This window comes from Antechinus flavipes, chromosome 6 (genome assembly GCF_016432865.1).
Source record: "Antechinus flavipes isolate AdamAnt ecotype Samford, QLD, Australia chromosome 6, AdamAnt_v2, whole genome shotgun sequence".
NCBI lineage: Eukaryota > Metazoa > Chordata > Mammalia > Dasyuromorphia > Dasyuridae > Antechinus > Antechinus flavipes.
The window spans coordinates 194,949,176-194,964,919 of record NC_067403.1 but is presented as its reverse complement, the minus strand read 5'-3'; the positions used below and the strand labels follow the sequence as shown (position 1 = coordinate 194,964,919).

Below are 15,744 nucleotides of genomic sequence, written 5' to 3'. Positions count from 1 at the left end.
GAGCAGTTAAAAGTAATCTACATAAATAAATATGGATGAGTCAATTATGTTGGGATGGTCTCAAAAACAGAAGGATGAGAAAGAGGGATGTACTGGGAAAATGGAGAAAGATGAGGAAAAATGAGAGAAATTATCTGACATAAGAAAAATAGACAAGAAAGTGTATTTACTGTAGAGAAAATGAGGGGCTAGGCAATACGAACTTCACTCTCTGGTTCAAAGAGGGAGCAAATGCACACACAGGTACAAACACAATCAGCTGGGCATAAAAATATGTCTTATCCCACAAGGAAAGAGTGTAAAAGAAAGATGGGGGTGACAAGAGGGAGGGCAGATTAAGGGAAATAGTGGTCAGAAGCAAAACAAACTTTTGAGGAGAGACAAGAGTAAAAGACAAGGATGAATAAAAGGAAATAGGATGGAATGAAAATACACTTAATAAAAACGATGAATATGAATGGGATGAACTTTCCCATTAAACAAAAGCAGATAGCAGAATGGATTAGAAACCAGAATCTAACAATATGTTGTTTACAAGAAACATACTTGAAACAGAAAGATACACACAGAGTTAAAATAAGGGGCTAGGGAATACATAATCTATTATGGTTCAGCTAAAGTTAAAGTCAGGGGTAGCAATTATGATTCATACAAAGCAAAAGTAAAAATAAACCTAATTAAAAAATAATCTGAGAAACTTCATATCGCTATGAAATACTCTAGATAATGAAATTATACCAATACTAAATATATATGCATCAAATGGCATAGCATCCAAATTCCTAAAGGAAAAGTTAGTCAAGTTATAGGAAGATATAGATAGTAAAACTCTATAAGTGCAGGATCTCAATTTGCCATTCTCAAAATTAGATAAATCTTTCCATAAAAATAAATAACTAAGAAGCTAAAAAGATAAATTTGATTTTTAAAAAGTTAGATATGATAAATGTCTAGAGAAAACTGAATGGAATGCATACATAAGAGTATGTGCATGGCACTTTCACAAAAATACCATGTATTATTGGGGCATAAAACTCTCACAAACAGAGGAAAAAAAGTAAAAATATTAAATATTCCTCTACATTCAATGAAGGGCCTTGGAAGAATAGATTTAAAAAATAAACTGGAAACTAAATAATCTAATCTTTTCTTTTGCATTTACTTATTTATTATTAAACTTAGTGGTATTTTATTTCTTCCAATTACATGAAGATAGTTTTAAACATTTCCTTTCATAAGATTGTTATTTCCATTTTTTCTTCTTCCTTTGCTTCTCTTCTCCCTCTCCAAGATGGCAAGTAATGTGATATGAGATCTACATTAAATAATCTAATCCTAAAGAATGAGTAAATCAAGGAACAAATCACAGAAACAATAATTTCATTAAAGATAATGACAATGAAGCAAAAACATCAAATTTATGGAATACAGCCAAAGCAATAATTATGGGAAAATTTATATCTTTAATATACATCAATAAAAGATACAGGAATTCAATAAACTAATCATGCAACTAGAAAAAAAATTAAAAATATCCAATATACCAAAACAGAAAAAAAAAAAGAAAGACAAAAAAATTATCAGCAGCAAAAATGAAAAGGGTGATTACATCAGTGAAGATGAAATCAAAGCAATAATTAAGAGATAGTTTGTTCAATTATATGCCCAAAAGCTAATAATTTCAATCTCAGTGAAATGGATGCATATTTACAAAAATATAAATTGTTCACATCACCAGAAGATGTGTTTCTACTCTAAATAATTCTACTTTAGAACGAACCAGATAGATTTTACAAGTGAATTCTACCAAACATTTAAAAAACAATTAATTTCAATACCATATAAAGTATTTGAAAAAATAGGCAAGGAAGGAGTCTTACCAAAATCCTATGACACAAATATGCTTTTGGTACCTAAACCAGGGAGAACAAAACAAAGAAAACTACAGACCAATTTCCCTAATGAATATTAATGAAAAAAAATTTTAAACATAATACTAGCAAAGACAAGAGAATGATGCTATATAGCTGCAAGTCACAGAATAACATGATAAAAAATTATAGATGAAATCATTAGAAGGGCTATGGAGAAGTAATTGGTGGGAAAATGAAGTAGGATAATAAATGTAATCAGAGAATAATAATAGGAATAGAGGATAATAGGATAATAAATGTAATCAGAGGGAAAATATGAGACGGTCATGAAGAAAAAATCAAGAATAACTATGGGACAATTAGATCTCCAAATGCAGTATCATGAGATAAATGGACAAAGAATTTCAAAAGGTACTTGAAGATACTAAAAAATTTTATGATGCATACGCACATTAAAATTAATAATAGAAATTATTAATAAACAAATATAGTTGTTTATATTGATATTTAATGCTATTTCAACTAAAACTTATTAATAAAAAAAGAGATATATAGAGGAAAGACATCAGAATGCTAAGTATTTTTTAGGATTTTTAGGAAGATATGAACAAGGACTGCAGCCTTCACTGGAGAATATAACCCTGACATAACAATAGATTATCCAGTCAGAAGAGATTATCTAACTTTGGCATTACTGGCCTCGACAGATATACCTTTCTTCAAATTATAATTATATCTAGTACATATCAATAAATATTATCACCATTATTTATTTGTAGAACAGAGAATTGATAGTAAAACAAAATTTATGGAATACTACTGTGCTATAAGCAATGATGAGCAGCTTAATTTTATTTTATTTTTAAAAAATTTGATAATAACTTTTTATTTTCAAAATACATGCAGAGAATTTTCAGCATTCACCCTTGTAAAACCTTGTGTTCCAATTTTTTTTCCATTCTGCCCTTCCATATCACTTCCTTAGACAGCAAGTAATTCAATATAGGGTAAACATGAAGCAGCTTAATTTTAGAAAAACATGGAAAGACCTGCATGAAATAATAGAATGAAACTAGTGGAACCAAGAGAACATTGTATAAAGTAACAATGATATTGCTCATGACTAAGCTATTCTGAGTAATATTCAAGTCAATCACAAAGGATTTACAAAAGCAGATGCTATCTACCTCCATGGAAGTATGTATTATATTATTTCACAAAAATATCTATATCAAATGTTGACCTTTTCTAATGTAGAGTTGGGAGGAAAGTAGACAGGGAGACAGCTTGGAACTCAAAATGTAACAAAAAATAAAATAAAATAAATTTTTAAAGGAAAAAACAAAAGATCATGTAGTAGAACTCTTCATTTTATGAATGATTAAACTAAGGTCCAGGAAGAAGTGCCATAACCAGTTTCAAAGTGGTAGTGACTTCAAGTCCTCTACATATAAGCCCAGTGTTCTTTTTACCACATCAAAGTTGCCTCTTAAATTAATAATTTTAAACAGTTAATTGTTTAAGGTAAAGGATGCCCTTATTAAAAAGTGAAAGTTTAAGTGCAAAGTGATTAAAGTCAAGGAAAGATTAATTTAGGATACAACTAAGAAGATGTCTTAGAGGTGAATTGGTGGATTGGAAATTGAAAGTTACAACAGAGAGTTTAAGTAATGTATTCAAGAAAAAGAAGGAGAACATGGTTATTTCCAGAATAATTTTCTAGGACAGCATGGGACATATTCTTTGTACTTTATGATCTAGACTTTTATATTTCTTTATACTGCAACTTTTCAAATGAATTTAATGGAAAATTACCAGACTGAGCTGCATAGGGGGAAAGAGGTATCTCTTCACAGTAAGATGCTAAGCTCTAAACAGAGGAAAATGCAATTTGTGTTGGGAGATGCTGAACTGAAGCTAGGAATATGGGAAACTTCTGGCCAATTGCCTGAAACCTTGCTCCAAAAGTCAGCTTATTTTCAGGATCACAGCAAAGCTTCTCTTTAAAATGGCAGGCTTTGGTGCTTTTGCTGTCATCCCAGACTGAGTTGCTAACTCTATTCAAAGATTTAAATAGGTGTGAAGTCATCTATGAAGGTCTCAAAGCCACAGAGAGACAGTCAGCAGTTTGCTTAGCTCAAAATAAAAGATGAAGAAATTGTATCTTCTTATTGTTTCATCCTAATATTCCTTTGGTAGGTTATCCTTATAGGAAGCTTCTTTTCCAATTACAGATTTCCTTATCAGTAAAACTGTTACTACAGCTCTCCCTGTATAAAAGGATTATTGGACTAGAAGCTGCTTGTCAAAAACTGCTACTGAAGGATGCTTCAGAGACTGACCTAAGGAAAGAAATTGGCAAGATGATGTTGCTAGCATTATAGCTAGCTACAAAGTAGGTTTTGTGGGAAATTCCTCGCTTGATAGAAGAGATGCTAAAAAAAAAGCTGAACCCAAGGCTAGAAACCTGTCCAAGTAGTAAAATCTCTATCTTAGAAATTAGAGAAGCTTCTTTGATTTGAAAGAGAAAAATTATTCAATATTATTCCCTCTTTGTGGATTCAGGAATTAGAAGAGAGTTATAGTTCAAAGAAGCATACTCCATCCAAGTTTGCAGTGGAAGCAAATGAAAGTCTTTTGACTAAACCCCAATGCTTTCTTTACCATACTGAAGTTGCTTCTTAAATTCTTAATTTTTTGAAAGTTAATTTCTCAAGCTACAGAATGCTCTTACTAAAAACTTTAAAATAAAAGTGCATAAATGATTAAAAGTATAAGTAAATTATTAATGCTAATGACATCACAGGTTCAGTTCTTGTCTATATGCCTAGAACTACCTTGGATCGGGCCAGGAAGAAGCATTCGATGCTAGTCCCACACTATACTCATGACTTGGTACTTGCTATTGATAATTGGGCTGTGATGGATGGATGCATATGTTGGGGAGATAGAAATGCAAATTCATTACATATATAAGGTGAAGAAAGATCAGGATTTGAGAATGATTATAAAGGTGGGAAAACACATGACTGGAAGGATGATGAAATCTTTGGTGGAAACAGTAAAGTTCAAAAAAGGGGGTTAAGGTTTTTTGGTGGGTTTTTGGTTTTTTTTGGGTGAGGATAGAGAAAGTAAGTTCTTTTTTGGATATTCTAAATTTTAGTTGCCTATGGGAAGGGAATTAAGTTCAAAATGTCAATAGGACCAAGTTATGGGGGAACAGAGCTCTGAAGGAAATTTAGACCTGGATATACAAGTCATTTGTACAGAGATTATAATTGAACCTGTGATAACTAAAGAAGTCACTTAAAGTGTACCAGGGAGGCAGCTAAGTGACACAGTGGATAGAGCACCAGTCCTGAAATCAGGAGGATCTGAGTTCAAATCTGGCCTCAGACACTTAACACTTCCTATCTGTGTGACCTTGGGCAAGTCACTTAACCCCAATTGCCTCAGCAACAACAAAAAAAAGAAAGTGTATCAGGGTATACCTATAGTTAGGAGAAAGGAGACTGAAAAAGAACAATTAGAAAGGTAGAATCACAAGAAAAGAAAGGGAGAAGTACAATTTCAAATTTGACACAGCAGCAAAAAATGATGAGATTAATGAAAGTATCATCAAATTTGAGGGGTCAATGATAACTAAGGAGAGTGCTTCTAAGGCGATGACATTAGAAGTCAGACTACAAACATTTGAAGAATGAGTGAAGAGAGAAGTAGGAGAAATGAGAATAAACAACTTTTCTTTTTCAAGGGCAGAGTTACCTAGATCTTGTATAGAATGGCTTAGTATGCAATGAGTTCCCTCCTCATTAATAGTCTCCAAAGGTTAAAAGAAAACTTTTAAAAGAAGGCATGTTGTAAGAGAAGGTTCTTGTTCAGGTATAGGATGACATTTAAACTACTTTATAACTCTGAGAGTCTGTGGTAACTGTCATTGTTACTATTATTACTATTTGTAATTAGGTTCTCTATTTCTATGGCTGAAAAATTCATCATTTTCTCCATTGTGTAGAAGTAGCTACATTTACCCCATTTGTTCATTTTGGGTTTTTTTTTTCTCCATGAAAGACAAAAGTAAGGAGGTAAAATGATCATTACTAGCTCAGAAGGATAAGAAATCTAGCTGTGTTTAGATTACCCCCCATCATTATAAGGCAAGCTCTGTAAGAGAAAAAGCTTTTTCAAAATAAATGTTTCTTTAGTCAAGCTGCTACTGCACTAGACATTATCAGCATATGGCCTTCACTATTAAATAGTTCCTATTAAACTGTACATGCACATAGTGCTAGAAGCATTGTACTAACAAGTTAAATGTTAGAAGCTTATAGTAAAATAAATTATCAATTTTAGTGCTCTGGAAACTTAGGAAAAGATTCAGGAATTGTACAGTGAAATAAGGTACAATGTAACAATAGACCCAAAAATTTCTCGCTAATTATATCACTGAAAACATCAAGGCAAAAACTGAAAGTTTAAGGCAATTTAAATAACTCCGAATATAATTCCACAATTAAATTTAATGAAAAAACAGGATAGCAATAATTAAAAGGGAAAAATAGAGCAAAAGTCAACCCATTTTAACACTGGCAATAAGAAAATTATAGAATAAACAATTCAATTGACAACTTTTAAACATTGAAATAATTAAATGACCTATTTCAATTTTACTAGTAAAGAATCCATCATAAGTTTCTAAGGCGAGAAAGAGGTTCGTGGACCCCTTTTTAATGCACTTTGAATACTTCTCAGAAAATCAATTGCAAGAAATGATTATAGTTTACTTCTAGGTCTGATGGATAGAAAACATTTGAAATAGCTTAGAAATAGAAGGAAAAGAGATCAATTAAATATTAACATAAAGAAAGCTCATTTATAAAATAAAAGTATCAAATAAACAATAGTAAATCTCAGAATAGAAACTATTTATAGCTTGTATGATGCAAAATTGTCACTGCAAGCAACATATAAAAAAGTGACTTATTTTAGCACTGGTGAAGTAACTTAAAACCCAATAAAAATATCTTGACTATTAATTATAGATCAATGTAAAATATATATAGGTCATTAACAAAGATCTGAAAGTAAGTTAAGAGTTATTTAATCATAACACAATATAGAAGTCATTCTGGGGCTATGGAAAAATATAAAATAGCATATATTTGATAAATTGGAGTATGCTTTTTCCCCCTACATATAAACACCGCCATTAAGGAAATCAATAATTTTCAAAAATATCTCTCTTTTCTGTTAATTAAAATATGTAAGAAGAATAAGTTGAAACCTAAAAAGTATTACTGTGATAAAATGGTTATGTAATTCACAGAAAAAGGAAATTTATTTCTGAAACTAATATTTCTATTCCCATTTATAAAAACTAGGATAATCATGCAAGTTAATATTTAAACAGAAATAAAATGCTAATAACACCATGAAAGAAAATTGGAAAATGCCAAAGTTAAGACAGACAGTTGGAAATAACAGCTGGTTTCACAAAATGGCATATGCGAAGAAAAAAGGAAAAGGAAATGATAAAGAAATTGCAAGCATAAGCCATTTTTGTTCTCTCTTTGATTTATTCTGTCATTTCACACATTCTCACTTCAGGAGAAAAAATTATAACTTGAGGAAAGAGAGTCAGTTACTACTTGCCTTATTTTTCTTAGCAAAGTGTGGAAGGGTCTAAACAGCTCAGACATATCTTCTGCCTTACGGTCCAGGTTCAAAGGTCCTTCAGAGTAAACTACAAGCCCACTGTATTCAAGATACAAAAGTTCCTATTTTATATGAACACTGAATAAATAAAATATAAACGATAAACATCTGAAATAATATTCAAATTGCTTATATGAATTTATATCCTTGTGAACTTTCCTTGCTATTGGTTATTTTTTCATTTCTGAATGCTGATTTCATTACTGATTTTCAATTAAAGCAAAGAAAATGATCAGTCCTTTAACCAAAATGTGAATATATAAAACCAAAATGCGAATATATAAAACCAAAATGCTAAAGAATGTATTACAAGTACCTTAAAATTTTTTTAAAGAGTAATAATAACAGCTCACATTTAAAACTTTAAGATTTAAAATTTTTTTGCCTTTTTTTTTTTTTTAAAGCAACTCAGACACTATCAAAGTAGGTATTATTATGCTCATCTTAAAGATGAAGAAACTGAGGCCTGGAGAGATTACATGACTTGTCTAAGGTTTCCCAACTAATTAGTGAAGATGTAATATAAAATATAAAGATTTCATGGTCTTTTCATTACATCACACTGCCTATGTATCAGAAATTTTCAACTACTTAAAAATTATTATAAAGTTAGTAGCTTGCAGCAAAAAAAACATTAAATATACAAATATATGTGAATGAAAATTAAAATGATCATATATAAAACTATAATATTTCATTTAAATTACCTACTTTTTGAAAAAAAAAAAATGACAAGATTAGCCATTAACTTTACTTAGGTCATAAACCTTCAAAGAGGGGGAAAAAAGAGCAGAAGTAATCATGATGGAGAGAACCTTCAGATTGGTCATATCTATTCCCAGAGATTTCAGAAGGCATGTGGAAAAAGAGATTATAGAGCTATTTTCATATATGATTATTTCTTTCTTTCAAACAAATTAGCAAATATATTGCAATTTTCCCATTTTAATAACAGAGAAACCTCTCCTACTTTCTGCTAAGTAGTAAATCTAGCAGAAAAGGGTCATGGTAATTGTTCAGTAAAAAATATCTCTCTATATATTTATTGCTGCACAGATGCACTGGGTAGTACAAAGGCTTTTATTCTAGTATTGGTGCTTCTTTTATTTGCATTTAACTTTTAATTCTGTTAAGAGAAGGACCTTACCTTCTACTTTAACAAAGTATTCAATGTTGTTTCCTCCACATAACAAGGGTGAGAAAGATATTGCTGACTCTATTATGACTATTTTCTTTCAAAGGTAATGGCTCTTTTGAAGAAAAAAGAGTTTGAAAATAAAAGAGAATTCACTGGTGACTATTTCATGTTTGGTGTTAATCAACCCCCTAATGTGAGATTATGCATCTGTGATATCTGGCTAAAGAGAAACATCACACATCTTGACTTCTGCTGTGTAGATTGTAACCCAAATTGTAACTGTGTTCAACTTACTGTGTAATTTAAAAGATTCAATTGCTGGCAATTTTTACTATGATTTAAATTTGAATCAAAACAAATTTAAAGATAGGGGCATGAATTGTTGATCTAGTCAAAGAAAGATAAAATTTTAATGAAGGATAAATTTAATAACATTGGAGTTCTTCCCATTTCTTTTTGGTATGTCATAAAATATCTATTTAATAGTGAGCCTTATTATTACAGTGACTAAGAGATAATTTGTCAAAACTGAAGTTTTAGTTTCATGGATAAAAATAAGATATTCTCACAGAAAGAGAAAAAAAGAGAGAGAAGAGAAAGAGGAGAACTGATAACAATTTCATCTTTCACTTGATAAAGAAAGCAACAAGAGAAAACACTGGAGCCACTCTTGAAAATCCTGACCAATGTAGGAAAAATTATTTGGAGATGTAGAAATGGGAAAACCCTTGGGAGAAAGTAACTATGTTATCTTAGAGTTGGTAATATAAAAAAGGAGAGAGAGGGAATGAATAAATAGCACAAAGTCTGGACTTTTAAGAAAATCTACTGAAAAAATTAGAATTCCATAGTTAGCCTTGTAAAGGCAAATCAATCTGAATAGCTCAATAAAATCTGCAATATAGTTTAAATACATTCTTATTTAATTTAATCCTCCAGGCAACCTTAAGAAGTAGGTACTATTATTATCCCCATTTTAAAGATGACAGAACTGAGGCTCAGATAAGCTGAATGATTTGCCCATGTTTACACAACTAGTAAGTGATTGACATGAGATTAGATGCAATTATTTAACTATATCAGCAAACTGGAGAAGGTTTTTGGCCAATTTTTAGAAAAACAAAACAAACAAAACATGGGATCCTTAATAACAAGTCATGGTCAAAATAACAATATAACTACTATCTATAACTATATCAAATATCTATATGGATATAAAACAGTATAACATTTTCTTCATAGTTGTCCTTTAGGAAGGTAATATGATTACTGTCATATAGAAAATGAGGCACTGGAATTCTAAGTGGCTTGTCCAGAGTCACATAGTAGGAAGGACTGGGGATGAGACTTGAACCTAAGTCATTTTGATTACAATTCCAAAGCATTTTCCAAGGACCAGGAAATGGTAATTCCCATCATTCAGAGAAATACCAGCAGTACATGTCATGCATGTGATTCCTTGTATTGGGATCAAGAAGGCAAATGAAAGATGCCTCTGAGCCACATTGAAGCAGCAGTCAGAATCTGCTGCCCAAGAATCAGAAATCCAAGTGAGCTTGGAACAAAAGAGAATGATAGAGACAGTGATCTCTTGTTATGGTCCACAGCGGGATTTGTCAAAAAGTCCCAGACTCCCACTATTCATTGTCCTTTATTTTATCTCTAACTTATTTCTCTTCCATCTAACCCTTAGATTTTATTGGAGGTCCAAAAAGTGCCCCATATAAAGAAAGAAGAAACTTTATGACAACGTGTCTGTCATGTCAAATAACTTTCCAACATGCAACAGTTTGAATCATTCCTTTGACAAGTTTTCCTATTAACAGCCTCAGCTGCTGCGTGAGTAAATTCAAGGATGTGACCCCATAATTCAGCTCACCTGTCTAGACATAAGTGGGTATTGTGGAAATAAAAATGAAACAGTGAACTTTCAAGAAATTACATGCTACTTGCTTTCAATTAACCTGGATACTGGAAGAATTCCATACATATTTTCAAAGGTTAGAAAACTGTACTAAGAGCCATTTATAGGGCATCTCCAATAAAAATTATTTTCTGCATGACTGAGAATGTTAATTATGGTCTTGTGTAATTTATAATTTCATAGATTCTCCTCTCAGTAGTCTGGTCGTCAGATAAAGTAATTGCTGAAGTCTTTCAAAGCAATTTATATGAACACCTCTCTTCTTCCTTTGACTTCTAAATTTGAGTACTTTGTCCTCATCTAAACATCATAAATTGTACCATCATCTTCAGCATATGACCTTGTTCACCTGCAAGCCTGACATTTCTTATTTGATATTCTTTTATAACCATCTTTACCCCTTGCCACCTCTTCAAAATCTAGACTCCATTCATACCTTAATGTTGGCAAATCGACCTAACATTGTTAAATTGCTTCCACAAAAAAAAGACATGAAAGATAATACCAGATGATGAATAAAAGAAAAACATTGCAAGTTAAGAAATATGTTCCTGGATGGCAAAATTGAAAAGCTTAAACTCCAGTATTTTACAGACTTTATACTATGATAATTTAATAGGATATCAACCCACTTCCTTCTTCTCTTGAAGGGTAGTTGACAAGGAGCTGCCTCCTAAATGACCCTCTCTGTGAGACTTGGAGGAGAAGTACCAGGAATGGGAACAGGAGTTTTTTTGATGCTGTGGCACTGTCTCCCTGGTGACTTAACATGTACACATGTGTATCAGTGGAGTATATAGAAACATTGAGATCCATGTGTGTACCTCACTTTTAGAGCAATATCTCTAGGCTGCAACCTTTATGGATTTCTTGGATGTACTATTATAAAGTGAAATACAAAGGCAGGGAAGGAATTCTCATATTTTAATTAGAAAGTGGCTTGACTTCAAAAAAAAAAAAGGTACTTCGAAAATGAGTTTTTGCATTGATGCAACTGATAAGACAGAAGTATATCATGTGCTTTAATCCACCTCTTAAAAAATGTCTAACATTCACCTAAATTCAAAGGTCGTTTGTTAGGATTCACCTTTAAGGTTCTTCATATCAGCAATGCCACTCTCTGCAATCAAAATTATCAGAGAGCTTTGAAAAATCACTGTAAAATATCAATGTGCAATAAGAACTGTTGATTATGATTAATATAAAAATATATTTATATAAAATGATGCAGAGTAAAGTAAGCAGAACCAAGAAAACAATATGCATAAAGATTATGGTGATGGACATGGAAAGAGCAACAAAAGAATAGAAATTTGTGATACAATAATGATATAATGAACTGCCCTACTCATTCTAGCTTCTCTGCAGGAAAGGGTATAGGCATGGGAAGACTGTGTGTGATAGCAGGCTTTTTTGATCTATTGATTCATTTTGCTTAAATATTTTCCCCTTGTTTTTTGTTTTTTATTATCAGAGATGGCTTTCTTTAGAAAGAAGGAGGGTAACACTGGGAGATGTGGGTGAAATAAAAACAGAAGATGAAAAAAAAACAGATTTTTAAAAAAATAAATTTACATGAATATCTTCTGTTTCATGTAAATTTATTTTAAAAAAATACCCCAGACAAGTGATTTTCTCAAAGTTTAGGTCAGATTTTAAGCTATATTTTCTCTGCTGCAGTAAGAATAGCAGTGTCTTTTATTTTATTCTTTTTGACTTTTCGAAAAAAAAATCTTGCAGAAAAGGAAATATAACAATTTAAAGAAACAAAACACTATCTTACTGTGACCTTGTAGCAAAGAGTTATAAATGGGAATATAAAAATGTTAAAGGCTCCTGATACAGAAATGCAACCAAAGTCTTATTTTCTTTGAATCTCCAAAATATTTCATCAGTTAAAAAGAAAAGCATATGACTATGATTGTGAAGTTTCATAATATTTAGTTAGCATTTTAATTTTTTTCCTAGAAGCAAGTTCCTCCTAAGAGTGGTGTGAAATATTATATTTACAAATTTATTTAGTAGCTGCATCTGCCTGAAAAACTTAAGGGAACTCTTGGGTAATTGTATTTTTTTCTACATTTAGTAATACTTCATATTCTTTTGTGGGAGAAGGTAGGAAAGAAAAGTAGCCTTGATTCTGAATAAACTCATAGCCTCTATTTTCAAGAGTTCTTCTCAAATCTTAAAAATATTCACCACCCTTGTTTTAAAATGTATTACCGGTTCTTCAGTTACTTAAGTTTGTGTCAACTAATCCCAAATCCATATTTTCTTACAAAATGACTCCTTTTTGCAATAGGAAGAGAGAAACTCCTTGACTACTGAATCCTAATTATCTGAACCATGACTATCTGAATTGTCATAAATGCTAACTGCCGTCTTCATTTACCTTCTTTCACTGATGAGATACCCTTAAAAGGCAGTGGTGCTATAGGGAGTTTTTCCTCATTCTATCTCCTCCCAGTCCATTCCTCTAATTTTACAATAATAGATGCTAAAAATGCTTAATTTCACTGTATTCATTATATAGGCAGGCAATAAGAAAGTCTGAACTTTTTCCCCTAGGTTCTTTACAATTCTATGTCTCCATTTACTGGCCTTGAAAATGTTAATCTAGTCAAGCAACAAAATTTTACTTTTGTAGACAAAAGACAAAAAGGGAAAAATCCTTCTCTTTAAGACGTTCACATTCTATCAGAGAAGACCATATATATCTATATATCTATAGACACACAAATATATATGCATTTATCTATATATATATCCAAAATAAATACCAGGCAGGGGGAGGGCAGGCTGGCAGCTGAGACACTAGGAAAGATCTTATATAGAAAGATATTGGGACAGAGTTTTGAAGGAAACAAGGGATTCTAAAAGGCTGAAGTTAAGAATGGAGAGTATTTCAGACATGTGAGACAAGTAGAGTACAAATGCATGGCGATGGGAGATGATACATGTGACCAGCTAGTCTGGACCTTAGTGTGCAAAAAGAGAGATAATGTATAATAAGGATATAAAAATAATTTGGGAACAGGTTGTGAAGGTTTAAAAGTCATATTAGGAAATCTATAACTGATTTCAAAGACAAATCAGAGCTATTTGAGTTCATTAAGCAGGAGAGTGATATGGTTAGGGGGGCAGCTAGGTGGCTCAGTAGAGAGAGTAGTGGGTCTAGAGTCAGGAAGAGTCATCATCACGAGTTCAAATTCAGCCTCAGACAATGAATGATTAGTCGTAAAATGAGCTGGAGAAGAAAATAGCAAACTACTCCAGAGTCTTTGCAAACAAAACAAAACAAAAAACCTAAAAAGGGGTCATGAAGACTTTGATGTGACTAAAATGACTGAACAGCCACAATTAGATGTGGTCATTCTTGCTCTCTAGGAAGTGTAGAGGACTGCAGATATCTTTGCTTCAAGTATACTTTTCTCAGAGTTCCCTAATATCTGTGGTCCTCTACAAGAAAGCTCACTTTGCCAGCAGTGTGACAGAGGGAAGGAGACAAGTAAAGAAATTACTGTTGGAATCCATGCAAGAAGGGATGAAGTTCTGAACCAAGAAGGTATCCTTGTAGAGAGTGAGGAATGCATGGGAGAAATGTGGATGTACAAGTAAGAGTAGGGAGATGACTGTCTGTCTGAGATGACAAAGAGGGGAGGGAAGGGCAACAAAGCTGCAAACTAGGGTGGTGAGGGAGTCTAGTGCTCTACAGAAACAGGGAACCCAGAGGGCATGGAGTCTTAGGAAAAATAACAAGTTCTGTTTTAGACATGGTGAGTTAGAGGTGCTTACTGGGCATTGAGCCTGAAGTGATCAATAGGCTATTGGGATTATGTACCCGGAGGGAGTTCAGGAGGAAGATTCAGAGGCTCAAGCCAGAGCATACATATGCATGCGCGCGCGCACACACACACACTCATATTTGGGGGCTTCTTGCAAAATATACGTGTGCATATGTATAGGTATATACATATATATATGTATATATATATACACATATATACACACATACATGGGAATTATCTGCAAAGATGATAATTAAATCCCTGTGAGCTGATGAGGTCTCTGGGAAAGAGGCTGTAGGGAGAGCAGAGAAAATGGAAGAAAGGGGAGGAGAGGGGAAAGAGGGGAAGAGAAAAGAAGGAAGAAGAGAGGAGAAAGGGAGAGGGAGAAGGGAGGAGAGACAGAGAAGAAAAAGGGAAAGAGAAAAGGGAGGAGAGACAGAGAGGGAAAAGAGAGAGGGAGAGGAAAATAGAGGGGATAAAAGAAAAAAAAAAAGAGAAGGGGCAGGGGAAGGAGCAGAGGGATGGGAAGTAAGGGGACAGGGAAGAGAGGAAGGCTAGGATATGGGAAGGAGAGGAAAGAAGGAAGGAACAAAGGGGAGGAGAGGGGAGAAGTGGGGAAAGAGGAGAAAAGGAGAGGAGAAAAGGAGAGAAAGAGGAGAGGGGAGAAGCAAGGAAGAAAAACAAGAGAGGGGAAAGAAGGGAAGTGAAGGGCAGGATATGGAAAGACACCTATAATCAGAGAGTGAGATAAGAATCATAAGCCTGAATAGAAGCCTGAGGAGGAAGGGTCAACTAAGTGTGAGGAACATGGAAAGGAGAGAGCACCAAAGAGGCAAAGATGATCACCAGTGACAAATGCTGCACAGGAGATCATCAGAGCTGGTAAATGAGAGACTGAAGATGGAGAATAACTCCCCTGGCTTTTCTCTGGTATAACTATTTCTGAATCCCTGCAAAGTCTGTGTCAGCACCATGATGTAGGGGATAGGCACTTCCTGATCATTCCATCGGGCTTGCAGCCAAGGATCTCTGACCTGCCATCTGACACAATCTCATCTTGCCCCTTTGGCTCTGGGATCTGACTCTACCTGAGACTGATCAGAGATGCTTGTTTGTCCCTGATCTTGTTCTCTGGGCAGCCTTATTCTACCTGGGCTCCATCCTCTAGACTGGAAGTGTCCAGGGACTCTGCCTGTTTCAGCTTTGGGTAGCTAAGCTTGAGGGCTTCTCTGACATCATTACCTACTTTTGTCATGAGACATCAGACAATCCATTTTCAAGATACAACATGATGACAAAACAGCA

At 33.3% G+C, this 15,744-nt stretch overlaps 1 protein-coding gene across 7 annotated transcripts in view; it reads right to left on the bottom strand.

Moving 5' to 3' along the window:
• ZFYVE28 (zinc finger FYVE-type containing 28) overlaps positions 1 to 15,744 on the bottom strand; it is a 186,460-nt gene that overhangs the window by 97,255 nt on the left and 73,461 nt on the right. For 6 of the 7 annotated variants that reach the window (XR_007948406.1, XR_007948405.1, XM_051966354.1 and 3 more), the window contains exon 7: positions 7,527 to 7,628. The exons of the other annotated variant lie outside the window; for it this stretch is intronic. Coding sequence is in view for 4 of the 6 variants with exons in the window: in XM_051966354.1 (XP_051822314.1) it covers positions 7,527 to 7,628 (102 nt within the window). In the remaining 2 variants the exon portion in view is untranslated. The remainder of the gene's footprint in view (positions 1 to 7,526; positions 7,629 to 15,744) is intronic. 7 annotated transcript variants of the gene reach the window in all.